Raw genomic sequence first — 16,249 nt, forward strand, 5'->3', positions numbered from 1 at the left:
TTTGCAAGTGGGATCTTAGTATTAAAAGTGACTCAGAGGTTTGTTATACTAAAGTGGGAATTTAAGTGTCCATTCATGAAGTATCTGGAAAACAGTTTGGGTGTTGGAGCACCAATGTGCATTGGTCTCTGCACTAACCCTCAATTAATAACAAGCAGACAGCTGCAGCCTTCCCCAGCTCCAGTTTGTGACTGGCATAGTGCCACAGAAAGAATATACACTAACCCAGTCCCAGTGAGACAAATGTAGGGAATCAATCTCAGAAAAACCTACATTTATAAAAATATAATTCTGTAATTGCCCTATTCTACGAAGGGACATGGAACAAAGCCCTTTGCCACATTGCTGCAAATGCATCCAGGAGCAGCTGAGATATTCACACAGCCGCCAAGTTAGGAATCTGACTAACAAATACATGGAAAATTTCCTCAGTAATATATTCACTACTTACATATTCAATACTGCTTCGAGCATAGACATTTCTAATGGTTCCTCAGCTTCATCAGAGTTCCTGTCTCACCCTGACACTTGATGGGTCTGCACCGTCTCTGAACAGAAACAAAAGGTAGCTGCAGCACGGAGATGTGCACATGCCTTCACAGGAGCCCTTGGAGTGATCTGGCAGGCATTTGGAGCAGGATGGAAGGACCTGTACCTCGCCACCTGAGAAACCCCAGTGTTGTTCCTTAAGACCTCCCTGGAAGGAATAATGGATTCCAATCCTGAGCAACCCCTATGACTGGAAGTACTGCCTGGTTGGAAGTATTGCCAACTAGGCTGAAACCTTATCATCAGGAATCATGATGACCTGGAAGAGCTCAGGACTCATCAGTAAACAAGTCCTTGGCTTGAGTGAATTACCAGGGCTGACAGAGGACTCACTGACATCAAGGAATGGCGTCCATCTGTTGCCAAAGGCAGTTTTCAAGAGATGTAGGGCCTGAGAACAGCAAGGGAGTAACCTGTGGTTGTCTCCTGGGCAGCACCATCAGTGGCTGTGATGACAGCTCCTGGGGACTCTGCATTGCCAGAGGAGTTTCAGGGCAGCGTGTGGCCAGAGCGTGCCATGCAGTGTGGTGTGGTCAGCCTGACTCACTGCAGACACTGGGACAAGCCCAGATGTGTCAGTGCCTTTCACCCACCCTGGAAGCAAACAGCCTCCTCAGAGCCCAGCTGACTGCTCCAAAGCACACTTTGTTAAATCAGTGGATATGTTTTCACACCCTGTGTCTCTGTGTTTAGAGCACTGTCCCCGTATTTTAAATGCAGATTTCTCATTAGCTGCATTCTCAGATGATTTAAGATTCATCTGCCTGATGAATATTGACAGCTTTCATAACTGCCTTTGCTGCTATCCATAAGATAGTTTGTTCCTTCCAAGCACCAGTGGGAAGTTGATTTTACACTGGGCAGAATTCAAATCTCAAATGCAGATTAAATCTGCAGTGAAAACCAATGCCATAAATTGAGGCCAAAACTCGGCCTACTGACCCTGCTCATCTGAATACTATTTCTATGGGGATAATGATGTATTATTCTTCCTTTTTGACAATTACTTCTTCACAGATAATTTTTGAAATTTTCTGTGCCATTTTTCTGTGATGTTGCTCTGGTATCCTGGATACTTAGTTGTAATATTCTGTGCTCCTGTCACGCCATTATAGTTGCCTAAAGCATGTTTCTTTATTCCTTTTTCTGCTCTACCTTTCTTTTTGGCTCTTTCCTGTATTCTGCCACCACATTAACTTCATTTGTGTAACCACAAAAATGAAGAATTCTACTGAATTCTGAAAGAAACCTTTGTGTTTCATGAGTTTTCTTCCCTTATTATCCCACTACTTTACAAACTGCTACTTCAGCTTTTCACTCAAAGGATCACCCCTCGGCCTTCTGTATTGTACAAAGTCATCTATTTTTAGCCCTTTCCCTTTAAAACCTATCCCTGTATGGTATTATTCACATATTTGACTGCTACTGCTTTTGCTATATGGATGTTCCAAACCAGCAGCCCCTTATTCTAGTCTGGATACAAAGTAGGAAGTGGATATATGATTTATCCTTATCATCTCACCTTATCCCTGTCCAGTCATTCATAAAACATAGACAAGTTTTTTTTAACATTGTCAAGCATTTTCTTCTCCCTTCTGTGTCAGTGATGGGCAGAGATTAGTGTCCTCCTTCACATTCAGATCCATCAGCTGTGGATTATTTTTGACTTGCTTCTTTGTCAGATATGTTTTCCTGGTTCTGGCCAGGACAGGGTTATGTTTTTGTGGTAGCCAGGAGGAGCATGGCCAGGACCCTGATGTTGTTCTATACCACCTCACATAATTGCTGGGGACAGGGAAAGGGACTCTTCCAGGGAGTGGGGTCAAGAAAATGTGGAAGAGGGAGCTGTCTGGTATTGTTTACTTACAAGGAGTTTTTCTGTGTGAATTATTTATTTCTTATACCTCTTGTTGCTGTTACTGGTAATTTTTATCTCATCGCTGTTTCCAGTAAATTGTTCATATCTCAACCCATGGTCTTTACCTTTTGTGTCTCCAGTTGGGAGGGGGATGGAGAGCAGAGGGTGGTTTTAGTGGGAGTACTAAATTGGAGAATATAAATTCTAAGCCATGACAATCATTTAAAAAATAGTTATACCTCCCTGTGTGCAAGAGCTACAAAATGCACACTGCCACTGGAGATTCTTTACACAAAAACCACTGTTTCTTATCCTAGCTGTAGAGTAACTACATCTCATTGTCCGTTTGTCTTGTTTTCCAGCCCAGAGCCTTCATTTTTACCAAGCTGTCATTTCAATCCTTGAAAATCTCTGCAAAACTATTGCATTATCCTGCCTTAGATATCCCTGTAAAATCCACTTGGAGCCCTTTAATACAATGGCCACTTGGACTGACCAGTGTCCCCTTGTCCCCCTCTTGTCCCTCATCTCCTCTTTGCCATGTCACCTATGCAGAGCCTCCCTGTTCAGTTGGTAAAGCCTCTTTGAACATCTGAAATCCCAAATCCTCAGCACCTATAGACACATCTAGTGATGCAGGGCTCCCCAAAACCAGAGTTTCGCATCTCTGTGCTCAAGTTTACCACTTTGCTGTAAAAGGGCTAAGAAAATATTTTTCTACCTACCCCACAAGAACATGTGGTTTGTTTTATGACAGTCGTACCAGTAGCATTTGGAAAGCAATGACTCACTGAGTGGTAGTACAGTAAATAGTTCAAATATTTGTTTATGCTGTATTATAGCTAAACCTTTGTGTTTCTTTAATGTGGAATCTTCACTTCTGACTGAGCTTTGGGATGGATGTAAAAGTGTTGAACTGAAGTCCTGGCCTTGAGTTGAATCTGAATGAAGCCCATATGGTGAAGAAAAATACTGTGTAAACTGTACAAAAAAAAAAAAACACCATAAAAGCCATAACTGAACAAGGTAGAGAAGAAAGAACTGCCAATGAATATAAAAGAAAACAGCATTAATGTTTTTTCATGATTTCAGGTAAAATTTTCATGTAAATTAATAACAGCTTCCTGCATTTCTGGAATTGCTTTAATGTTGAAGAGCATCTTTAGTGATAGTCATTCTTTTATTTTTTAAGTATTACTTAACACATTTCAAAATCTGTTTGGAAACATGAGTATTTTTAACAAATTCCAAGCAGTTCTACTGAGAGAACAGTGATCTGTTCACATAAACACTGGTTTGCTTAAAAGTCTCTTCAAGTTGTGCTCCTATTCCCATAAAGTTGTTTTAAAATAAAAAAATAAAATCTTCATGGTTGAAATCCCAGGGATTCCTACTTAGGTTTTACTTGCATGTAAGTAAATAGGGAGTAGCTGTGCTGACTTGTAGTACTGTAAAGGAAGCATAGGCAGAATCAGAACCATACTAGGTTGTGCTGAACCCTTCTTTCTGATAAACACACACATTTCCCACACACACACTCTCAGATAGTAGAAATCCAGAGAATCCCGTTGAATTTGGCAGGAATGAGTTGTGCCAGCAAGTTTGTTGTGGGTGTGTTCAGAATTGACCACTTTTGAGCATAAAGAACACCAAGAATTTGGAATGTCCTGCTTTTTGCTTTCTTTTCAACAATTACCACTGAAATTCAATAACAAACTGATTTATTGTATAAAAGAAAACAGAAATTTGATAAATAAAATGTGTCACTGTGCTTTAAAAGAAATGGAAACCCCCATGTTTTTTTTATTTCCACATATGTTATATGTGATGATTAATGTCTGTAAGTCAAAAGGATTTAAACCATTTATGGAGGAACAGATCCAAAGAGGTCTCCCCCATATTGCATGACAGTTTTTGATGACGTGGATGCACTCTTGGATTGCAAAGGAAAAAATCCTGTTCTTCCTCTATATAAAGAACATTCTCAAGATTACCTTAACCTGCTGCTATAAAGGATCTTGATTTTTTCATGCACTTCTTTTGCAACTTTGAAAACACGTTTGCTTTCCAAATGAAAGCCTAAAACATTTTTTACAGAATGAATGCATTTAGGAAGGAACAGCTGTTTGCTGGGCAACCTATGAGCCTGGACAGAAATATATTCTGTGTCACAAACATGTCCAATATGAAAGGATTTGTATGATGCAATTGCCTACAATGACAGGGACTACACCAGGTGACCAAAAAGTCTCTTTCGGATCCCTATGTCATCTGTCAAGTTTCCTTGTGCAAAAACAGTATCAGTTTGTACAAAAACACCTGCCCTTCAGTGCGAGGCTCTTGTGTATATTCTTACTCCTGTTTGCTCCAAAACCCACTTGTGGCACTTCCCCCACAGGTATAGCTTATACACATACACTTCAATATCCTAAGAAAAGGAAGTGATGTAGCTTACATCTTTAAATTTATAGTGGGAGAGGGAAATGGCTTTAACTGACTGAGAGATTTGAGCGCTCTTAAGTTCTGACCAGGAAAAATCTTTTGGAAATAAAACAAGAGAGGACAGGGTTATGAAAATGGGTTCTGTTGGTAGAGTGAGCAGCAGGGACAGATGGGACCAAAGGGGAACCAGGGACCCAGTGTGGGAGTGGAGATGCAGCACTAGGACAGGTTTGAAGAGAGTCAGAAAAGAGCAGTGGAGACCAGAGCAGAAATTCAGTTTCAATGAGACTGAATTTCACAGAAAGGTAGGACTTCCCAGAAAGCTGGTATAAGGTCACTGAAGATATAAGTGTTCATGGAAGCTGTGGTTGGTTCAGGCCCTCAGCCTGGGCTTCACTGGATCTCTGCTGGTAATGAAGGGAAACTCCCTCTGCCAGAAGGCCCTTTACACAAATGTTGCTGAGGGAAGGTAACTAACAAAGTGTATTTCTGCAGCAAAGTGTTGGGTCCAGAAAAAAGAAATGTGAAAACACCACATTGAACAGTAACTTCTAAGGGCTGCACCACTGCTGTAAATACAACTGATGGCATTGTACTTCTGGTTTTCCATCTAAACCCCAACCATGGAATCTCGGAGCATGACACCTCTGCAGTGTTACTGTCTCTCAGGAGGTAAAAAAAAAGGTGCAGGACAGGGAGCAGCAGGAGATCTTACAGCATTTATTTATTCTGTTTTGAGTCTTCCCTTGTGTGTGTTGAAGGACACATATACCCAATGCCGTGGTTTCCATGCCAGTGGTTTCTCTACTGGGCTGATAGGCTTTTCCCAGTGACAGTGCAGAGGTTCCAGGAGTTCCCTACTAAGTTTAAGATCTCTTCTGATTCTAAGAAAATTGGAAAACCAAAAATAAAACCCCCATATGATTAAAAAGAAAAAAACAACAACAGGAACAGAATAAAAAGCAAAGCAGTGTCTTTTGAGATTAATAGGGTGTTCACTGGTTTTCCTGGGAAGATGTCATTTGATGTTTTGCCTAAGAGTAATTCCGATGAGGAATGGCTTCCCTTTTGTTTTTAAGGCTATCTAGCCCTTTTGCTTTCATTTTGACCTTCCAGGTAACAACACAAATTTAGTACTGAGGGGGTTTCATAGCTGGACCTACTCCGTGGGTCAGATTCTGAAGAGAGTCCCAGCACTGTTATTTTTCTAACATGAATACTGGCTGCATCAGAAGATATGTTGCCATATTTTTTGTACATCTGGAACAAATGCTCCAATTACCAGATTTTGTGAAATCAAATACAAAGACAAGAAAAACAAAAATAAGCTACAAAGACAAGAAGGCAAAAGATTTACTGCTAATGAGATACAGTATTTCCTAAAGCAAAGGTAACAGAAAGGGGGAAGATAAGGCAATACTGAATTTTTAAAAGACAAACATGTTGAATCAGATGGCCTTTATCTCTCTCAGAAATCTTACTGCCTTTCCTTCCTTGGCATTTTCTTCAAATACCCTTCCAACACCCTCAGGCACAACATGGGACAAAGACCTCCAATGAAAAAAAACCCACATAAACCAGTACAAGTCCTGTAATCATAGTAATGAAAGGCAGTTTTTCTAGTGTCTGTCATGCAGTTGCTCTGATGCTCTGAAGAGTTCACTAACAGAGACCATCTGAACACCACTGATTACAGTTTAAATTGCTTACATGGTTGTGCATGGCACGAAGAGGAGATGACATGTATTTATTTTGGAAATCACTAAGTAGATATGCAAACTTCCAAATGCTTCTAGAAGTTTACTGATCTCCCAGAAGGTGTTTTCTGGGAGCACAAGGATTTTTATTTATGCTCTTCAGAGCTGAGAACTGAGATGAGTATGCTGTGCTTTGACTTTATAGTTACAGCTGTAGAAATAATTCCATAGGAATTATCCTTTTTTAACTTAGTCTAGATTTAATTTTTTTGATAAGCAAACAATAACATTGAGTGGCTAAATGATTTTGACCCATAATTTTCTGTGAAGGAAGGGTGGCGGGGTTGTTGCACTCTGCATATATAAGCAAAACACTTAAGTTTATGAAGCTCTAGATATTTGGACTTTAATCCACTAACGTATTATTTTATTTCACATGAAGTATAGAATGCAGATATATTTTTAAAGGCTTTTTGTTTATGACTTTCATCCTAGTTTGTGCAGCTGTGTATAGAGCTAGGTTTAAGGCTACTTGGAAGCTAGAAAGTGTGTTGCAAATGCATTTGCACAGATGCCATGTTCTTATTCTATTTGTTCTCTTTAAAAGTATTTTTATGGTAACATATCAGAACCTCAGTTCATCCAGAATTAGCCAGCGGGGGCAGGGAGAGAGAGAGACTCCAGGGAAGTGATGGTACATGACATTTCTAGCAATCTTTTATCTGTGACACCTCTACAAGGTTTGTTTGTAGTCATTGCACTTTTATTAAATTTAACTCCTTAGTTTTCCAAAGCAAATATAGTGAAATCATGGATTTGGCAACTGTAACTACCAGGGTCACTTTCAGGAACATTTTACTGGGTTCTGATTAAAGATGGAACTGAGGGGGGAAATGGAAAATCAGACACTGAAGCCCTAGATATTTGCTGCATATTCCCAGAAACATGTATTGCTTATTCTAGGGGAGGATTTAAATTAGTATTTATATTAATCACTAGCTGTCACAGAATTATTTCTCATTAAGAAGACTGATATGATTTGTGCAACCTTAAGTAAATACAGAAAGATTATTATTTCACATAGTACCACTTAAAACAAATACACATCATTAAAAAAACAAAGCAGTAATGTTTGTTTTTACTGTGGACTGTGGATAGAAGTAAGATGAGACAGACAGTAGCAGGTGTGGCTAAAACCCTGATATTTATGCCTCCACTGAAGCACTTCCCAGTGGCACCTAAAGGGGATAAATATTACTGAAGAACTTAAAGCCCTGTGATAGAAAAGGGACCATGTTGAGAGGTCAGGTATATTCAATGCTACCCTCAGATGCATTCAGTGAACAGTGAGGCAGTAATGAGGACAGGGAAATATCTACTCAGACATTTTATGCATCATTAGTCAAGCCAGTGGGCATTATGGCTGAACTAAAAAAAATCAAGGAAAACAAGCTAATTTTGGATTAAACCACTTTTTTTTTTTTTCATTTTCTCCCCAAAAAAACAATAAACTGAGAAGAGGGTTGACCAGAAACAAAACATTTTGACTTCAGTTTGTTTAGGCTTTATTTTAGTTAGTTAAATTTGAGCATTGATAGTTTTGTTCTGGAAGTGTTTTAATGATATGGTCAGTCTTACCCAAATATATTTGCTTTCTGAACTTATTTCCAGAAACTATTAAATTTGACCAAATTTCATGAATACTATTATTCTCCCTTCATGATGTGTTTAAGTGGTTAATCACATCCTCCATTGCCATTATTTTATTTTCCAGGAACAAAGACTACTCATATTTTCTCCTTTTATCCTCCTAATTGAAATTCAGGATGCCTCATCACCAAAATACTTGAGTGTGTTCCATATTAAACAACACCCTCCATAAAACCTCTTCACATAGAGCAACAATGTGAAAATAAGAAGTCTGAGTAGTTAAAGATATGTGCACAAGTGAAAAAAGGTGAGAGGGTGGAAAGATGGTTTTGGTATGTGATCCCATAAAAGGTATTTGTCCATCCTTCCTGAGGTTCTTCCTTCAGTGAGCAAGTTGGGGAACAAAGCTGGTGCAATCCCTCAAAACAAAGACAAGTAACTCCCAAGTAGCACCAAACTGACACAGAGTTTGTGTTCCAAGTCCAGAGTCCTGAATTAAAAGGGAGGGGAATGCATGTGTTTTTATCTGCTACAGACAGAAAGCAGTAACCCAGACTCTCCTGTTCTGATAGCTGTGGTCTACCGAGTTTAGCAGCAATTTAATTTTTTCCCCAGGACATACATGTATGTGTTTTGCTCCTTGGTATAGCAAGCTGCAGTAATTAAGGTAACAAATCCACAGGCAACCCACACAGAGTTCCGTGGTTCAATGTACAGCTTTTCTGGCTAGTCCCTGATAGGAAGATGAAAGTATTTTAAAGCCAAGGATAATTTGGACAGCTGCTCTCTATAAAGTCAACAAGATCATAGTAAGTCTACTATTAGTTTGACAATTGAAAGCCACACATCCCACATAAGGAAAAAAAATGCTAGTTCATTCATTTTGTGAAGCCTTTTCCCTCTTTTCAGACAAATGATCTCAGACTTGCCCAGGCTGAGCTTCAGTTAATTGTTTTGCCTCTCTGAGCAATTCTGAAGGGGACTGTGCTAAATTCAGAGTAAAGAGGATGCCTTGCTTTGCTTCTGAGGTGGTTCTGTGTAGATATTTGATAAGCTAGAGCACAGGAAGGAGCTGTTTGAGATGCTGCCGTGGGAGCCCTGGAGATGGAGGAAGGTGTCCACTATGACTCAGAGACAGATATCTTAGCACAGTTCCCATGTAAATGAACTGAGATAGAAGTATAATGTTTAGTTGCTAATTACATTTAGACTCCTTTGGGGAACCCACCAAGATTTCTATGAATGTACAGTTTCAGCCAGTGAACAGGCAGAATTAATCCATTGGTTTGCTCTAACAAGGGACCTAAAACGAACAATTACTTACACTGCTGTGATTGCCCTTCTTCAAGGTTAAATTCTCCTTACAGATTCCACTGTTGTTCTTCACATGAGATGATTTTTCGTTAAGGAGCAGTGAAAGCTGATACATGATCTGTCCACTTATTTATTATTTTAAATTAACAATACTTCTTTGGGTTAATGCTAATGATTTTTTCTCATTAGTGGCGTCTTTATCCTTCATAAAACACATATTAAAAACAAAATTTAAAAATTAAACAATGAAAAAATAAAACCTGGGAGAGTCTTTGAAATTTTCCTTATCATAACTGATCTTCCAGAATTGACTTTTCATGGCAGATGTATGTAACAAAAACTTCTTGTTCTAAAAACTGTCCATATCTTCCCCACATTACCAAGTATTATTCTAATACTTAATTCCTACTGCCATTACAGCATTTTTCCTAACGACTTGATCTGAATTTTACTTGATACAGCTTAATCCCAACTTGCTGCCACTGGTGTGGTGTATTTGGATTTTCCTCTGCATTCTCCCTCTACTTGAGGCTTGACCAGCATCCAGGTTCCACAGTATAATGATGTTAATTCACATTCAGGGCGCAGTCCCAATACAGTCCATTAGCCCTTGGTGTAGAAATGTTCTTTACAATGACATTCTCCAGCGCAGGCTGATAAAATTCATTCATTCAATGTAAGAATCCTGCCTTCATGCCCTTTGTTTCCTATTTTATTTTGTAATTGGTGCATTCAAAAATTTTGTGTATTTACTCAAATATTGGATTCCTAAAAATACAAATTTGTGTAAATTGGAAGCAGCAAAGTGGATGTACACTACTGCAAACAAGAACTTTGCTATAAAATACTAAAATTTCTTGTCATCAGGTCTCTGTTTAAGGTAGTTTCAAGATACAAAGAAGACTGGGGAAGCTTATAGGGACAAAATACATTTGTGGATTCAGGAGAATGATCAGTAACAAAACAAAGCAGCAAAAAATGCTTTATCTATCTCTTTGAATCTAGTGGTAGCTGAGGAATGTAACAGTAAGTCTCATTTTGCAACCAGATTTTCAAAGAAATTGTGCTTTCATTAATGATCTCAGACTCTCTCTTGTTTCTTCACATTGGAGCTACTGCAAGTGCCAAGATCAGATTTGAGGATATGTTTATGTCTCTTAATGTTTTCAGAAGGGGCAGTGGCCTTGCTGTCAAAATACCACTGGGGCTCTGCGTTTCACTCCTGTACTGCCAGGTCTGTTCATGGGAATTCTTTCTAATACAGTTTTGGTTTTTCCTTTTAGGTAGAGAGGATTGTAGACAAAAGGAAGAACAAGAAGGGCAAATGGGAGTATCTCATTAGGTGGAAAGGCTATGGGAGCAATGAAGACACCTGGGAACCTGAACATCACCTACTCCATTGTGAGGAATTTATTGATGAGTTCAACAGACTACACGTTACCAGAGAGAAGCGATCCAGGCACGGGAAACAGGCCAGCGCACCGAAATTACTGCGGGAAAGCCGAGGGTCGTCTGTTGAGAAAATATCACATAGACCTTCTGAATCTGGGAAGTCTAAAGGATCAACACACAAAAGGAAGAGAATTAATCCATCTCATCAAAAACAGAAACGAGGATATGCAGCAAAGCCAGGATCTGCAAATGACAGGGCTGCTAAAACTGTGACTTACCGAACTACTCCCAGCGGTTTACAGATTATGCCACTGAAAAAGCCACATAACGGCCTGCAGAATGGAGATGGCAGCCATGAGAAAGATTCTAGACATTTTGGGAATGGCTCACAGCAGCAAAACGTGGATTTAAACGATCACGAAGGAGAACAAAACTTGCCCAGCGTGTTGGAAGTCAGTAACAATTCCCCTGTTGTGAATGGAATTGGTATGTGATTTAAACAACTCCTCTGTGCGGGAGGGGGTGTTAATTGTGGCAACTGCAAGTAGGGCCCACTCGTGGAAAATCTGTTGTCACACAAGTGATATGGTGAGAAGCACACAAACAATTTCCACACTTTCCCTACATATTAGACACTTTTTTTTATCAGTTGGCTTTTCTCTTTCCCTTTCCCACGGAGTGACGCGAAGCAGTGTGGGCTCTGTCACAAGATTTGCAGTGTAAATCCCTATGGGAAGTGAGGACAGGGCCTGGAGCAGGAATGACAACTGAGATATGTATAATGGTGCAACTTTGGTCTTGTGTATCACCACGTAACAAATCACTCCTCAGCTGGGTGTGCTCAAACCCAGTGGTCTAGAGGAACCAGAATTATTTTAGAATTAATACCACTCTTGCTAAAGTGCCCTGGTAAGTGTGGCTGAGTAAGATTCAAGTTCTCAGTATTAATGCTTGTTATAATCAGGAACACACAGAACAGCCAGGTCCTTGTCTCTGGCAGTGACTGGACACATCACAAGTCTTAAGACAGACTTTAGAGAAAGGTACAGTCTTGAAGTGAACAAGAAGACATATGAGAAATTTATCCCTAATCCTCATAGTTACTGACTGGCTTAGTTCTCAAAGAATAAGTTTTATATTCTCTATAAAAACTATTCCACTTAATGGAAATTAAATAGCTTCTCATTATCTATATGTGTCCAGTCTTTTTGGTTTGTTTGTTTTCAGTCCTACCAAATTTACAGCCTCAATGGCGTTTTGTGACAGCAATTTCCAGGAGCTAACAATAAGATGCACATTTTATTTGATCAGGTTTTGGGATCTGGGATTTTGTTGGAGGGGAGTTGACCTTTACTTTCATTGAATAGCCTCTTGTCCCTCTATGAAGGGATGAAGTGGAGGATGCCCTGTCAGTCAGTAGGCAGCCCCAGCCTTTTCGGCCTTCCTACCACCTGGAAGGCTTTACTGATTCCTGAGAGTTTTGAGTATTTTCTTGTGCCCTTGGTGTGGGGGGTGGTTTTAATATCTTTTAAAAACAGCAGGAGCTGTTCCAAATGATTTCCCACTGCTTACTGATACAGTGATGATAGAACCTTTGGAGAATTATTTTTTCTGCTCTTACACACTGCATAAAGGTTTTCATTGAGTGATCCACAGTTGCTCTTGGGGTTTTTTTCCTTCCTTGTTACAGTTAATTTAGAATACAGCTTTATGTATGATCCCTTTCACTATGCATTTAATCTGCTTTACTGTTGCCAATTCACCTTTTTATTTTGATTCAGTGAAGCCCTTCAAAATCTTTCCTAGTTTTCACTCTACTTATTTTGTATTGCCTTCAAGTTTTCCTCTCATATTTCTCTTCCCAGCTCATTAATACATACATTAAATAAACTAATCCTCCTGCAGGTCCTTGGGACAACCAACCTGACATGATGAAAAAAAACCCATTTGTTCCAATTATTTATTTTTATTAGCTACTTTCTATAGCCCATGATAGTACTCATTTCCTTAACAGCTTCTGGTGAATTGCCCTGCCAAAAACTTTTCAGAAGTCAACATAAATTCTATCACCCTGCTTTCCATTATCCACCCTACTGGAAACCTGGCAAATGCTCCTTGATTTGGGAAGGAGAAGTGACCTTGCCCAGTCTTACTGGCTATGTGTGGTAGCTACTGGAATCTTTCAAACCAGGCATCAGATATGCTATTAAAAACTCCCAAACCAGCAAAATGCATGGTCAGATTTAATGGCTAAGTACTCCTGATGATGCCAATGAAATTTGAAGTTAAAGCTCTTAGAAATGTATTTTGGCTTTTGCATTTTGAGGAGTTTGAGCTCACGTAAGAATGCTTAAAAAGTTACCTGCCTCTTTAAGTCAATCTGAATATCTAATTACAGATGTGCATAAAGATTTGGTGGGTATTTTTTACTGTTTCTAATGAAGTATTTCTAATCACTTATGCTATTTGTGGGGAAGTTCAGATACAAAATGTATCTTTGAAATGCATTAATGCCCATATTTTAGAATGTTTTGTTTAATGAAGAACTGAAGGGTCACAAAGAACCGTAAGGCCAAATGAGCCAAAAGAGCTAAGGAATGGCCTCCATCACCCCTGACTGAATAATCTCTGGCAGAGAGCTCTCATTCAGTGGAAAGCTGCTTTGCCTGACTAGCCAGGTGTTCTCTCCTGGCCCAAGAGCTGATCTCTGCAACTCCTTTCAAACAGTTCTTTATGACAGCTTTCTCCAAATCCGTCACCTGTGTTCTGTATTTTGTCCCCCTTGCATTCTGTAGGCAAAAGTAAGATATCTTTAAACTCTGCCTTGTTCTGTTCTGAAAACCCATATTCAGCAGCTTTGCCAAGGTCAGAAATCTCGAGTCCTGCAGAGTGGAGAAGACCACAAAGAAGAGAGATGAGACTGCATGAGTAATAGCAGATAGAAATTGGTGAAGAAGGGTCAAAATCAAATCACTAGATTTTTTTCTTAATATTGCCCTGCAAGCTTGAGAGAAGCCACATTTCCTGATACAGGGGTCTGGAACATCAGGTGGAAGCAACTTGCACTACTCTTCACCAAGTCCAACAATTTCCTGAACTCCCTCAGTGTTCACACTCACACAGAGGATGCCAGTGTGATTCTGCCTTGTGTTCCATTACTATCACAGAAACCACACTAAAACCAGGCTGAAATTTTACAAATTGCAAATGAAGAAAGTTTCAGAGAAAAATGCCCAATTTGTTTTGAATAACTGAAATTTTGTTCCAAACATCTTGGGTTTCAAAACTTTCTCCAAATCTGAGCCAAGGTCCTAAGGCTGTGTCCCTAGGGAGCAGGAGCAGTGTGGCAGTCTGCTTGGCAGGACTCCCACGTTTAGTTTGGAGGCAGCCAGCTATGCCAGAGGTTTCAGGCAGTCTGCCACTGAGTCTGGAAGTTGAAAGCCTGGCATGCTCCATCAGTGCTCACAGGGCTCCCAGGCACTAGATGTGGAACAAAGAGGGAGCCTGGAGGAACTGGTTTGGCTCCTGAAGCTGTGGCTCCTGGGCAGGCCCATTCACAATCCGGGGAAGCAGACGTTTGTGTCAGCTTTGAGATTGCCTGTATGGAACCCAAATGGAGCCCAGATCCATTTCACAGCTAAGTGTAAGACTGCACAGAAAATATGTCTAAAAATTTAAAGTTTGTCAGAAGATGAAGCCTAGATTTGGAAAAGTCAAAAATTCCCTGCAATTTGAAAACCTGGCTGTAGGCCCAGCTCTGCTACCAGTGTGGGCTTATGCTTGAAGGTCTCCAAACCCCACCAACCTCAACCAGTATTGTTTCCTATTATAATAATGTTTAACCACCAGTGCATTGAACCAAGCAATATAGACAGTAATATTTAAACTAGAAGTAATCAAATAATAGCTATTTTGTTTGTCTGTCCATGCCAGTTCTGTTCAAACCAATAACAGCTATTTGAAAACCAGCTTTTGATGACTCTTTAAATGAACACCCATCAGTCTCTTTGGTTTTGTGTATAAATCCACTTGGGTACAAGTGCTTCTTCTTCAGACTCTAGACATACTCCCATCAGGAAGCTCTTTACCCCAAAAGGATGAGCATGTACCTACAGGTGTGTGCACAAAGTGTTCAGGGCACCCCGGTGAGGCCTGGTACCTTGTGGAAGTTGGGACAAATCTTTAATACCAAAAACTGTCTTCTGCTTTCTACATGTCCTGCCATAAGGAGAGCAGAATCATCTTTACTGACAGTTATTTAAGGATCTGCAAATTGGAAAATATTGAAAAACTCTGTGAACAGCATCCATTGATGCTCCCAGGAGCTAACAGTACTGGTCTTTCTGATGATATTTGTTGTCTTCTGTTATCACATTTCTGTTTCTCTCCAGATACTGTAATTGAGAGTTATTGTTTTGTCAAGTTTCTTGACAGCATAAAAAAACATCCCGTTTTAATTTTCTCTTTCCTTTTTCTGCATCGCTCTTTTTCTGTACCATCTGCTGAAGAATTTCTGCCTGTCATGTATCACTAACCACTGTTTTTCTCCATTACGAAAATCTTTGTAGTCTCATGGTGCCCTTGATTTAAATCCTCTCTGTGACTTAGTCACTGCTTCCTCTTGGTTTTTTAGCTTATTCTGGTTTATTTCTTCTGAAAGAATACTGGCAGTAAAAGGCAAGCAAACATGCTTGCTCCCTTAGTTTGGATAAAAAATCATTGCTTTTAGATATCTTACAGATGCTCCCTTAGCTGGAGAAGTCTGAAATTATTAGTAAATTATCAACAGAACACAGCTTTTAAGTATGTACAGTATTAACCATTACCCACAAGAAAGATAGAAAAGAGGCAGTTAAAGGCTATTGGGAAGACTGAGGAATGCCAAGCTGCTTTACCAGGGAGAGTGAGGGAGCATGGCTTATTTCACCTAGAAAAATTAAAGCCTCAGCTCTATCATCCTTTCCATTCAGCATAAATGCATACTGCTCATAAAAGCAGCAGTCCACCTCTCCTTCCCATGACACTCTGATTGTTATTCCCATCCCTCCCTCTGCACCAGTTTTAATACTTTTGAGGCTACAAGGTGAACTGCATCTGTTTGAAAATTAACCAGCTTTGCAGGGTGAGTTTTCAGCCAGAGCAGATCACCAGGCCAATTCATGGTGTGGCTGCTCTTACCAGTACTGGGGTTGCTGTGGAGGGTGGTGGCACAGGGACTGCACCATTAAACTGGCTCTGATGAAACACTCAGAAAATATGCATCTGAAAATAACAGGAGCTTGAGGTGTCCCCCAGCAGTGGGCAGAAGCAGTGGAAGGAGATGTGGAGCTCCAGGTCCCCCAAAGCA

At 39.9% G+C, this 16,249-nt stretch overlaps 1 protein-coding gene and 1 long non-coding RNA gene across 3 annotated transcripts in view; one reads left to right on the forward strand and one right to left on the reverse strand.

Annotated features, from left to right (window-relative positions):
- CDYL2 (chromodomain Y like 2) overlaps positions 1 to 16,249 on the forward strand; it is a 60,465-nt gene that overhangs the window by 21,470 nt on the left and 22,746 nt on the right. The window contains exon 2 of the mRNA XM_068203085.1: positions 10,794 to 11,388. Within this exon, the coding sequence (XP_068059186.1) occupies positions 10,794 to 11,388 (595 nt within the window). The remainder of the gene's footprint in view (positions 1 to 10,793; positions 11,389 to 16,249) is intronic.
- Positions 10,899 to 16,249, reverse strand: part of LOC137481370 (uncharacterized) — a 40,626-nt gene continuing 35,275 nt past the window's right edge. The window contains exon 3 of one of the 2 annotated variants that reach the window (XR_011003454.1): positions 10,899 to 11,022. This is a non-coding gene — a long non-coding RNA (uncharacterized lncRNA). Of the gene's footprint in view, positions 11,065 to 16,249 lie in introns of both variants that reach the window. The other variant, XR_011003455.1, reaches the window with a different exon arrangement.

The sequence above is a fragment of the Anomalospiza imberbis genome, chromosome 12, assembly GCF_031753505.1.
Source record: "Anomalospiza imberbis isolate Cuckoo-Finch-1a 21T00152 chromosome 12, ASM3175350v1, whole genome shotgun sequence".
Lineage (NCBI taxonomy): Eukaryota > Metazoa > Chordata > Aves > Passeriformes > Viduidae > Anomalospiza > Anomalospiza imberbis.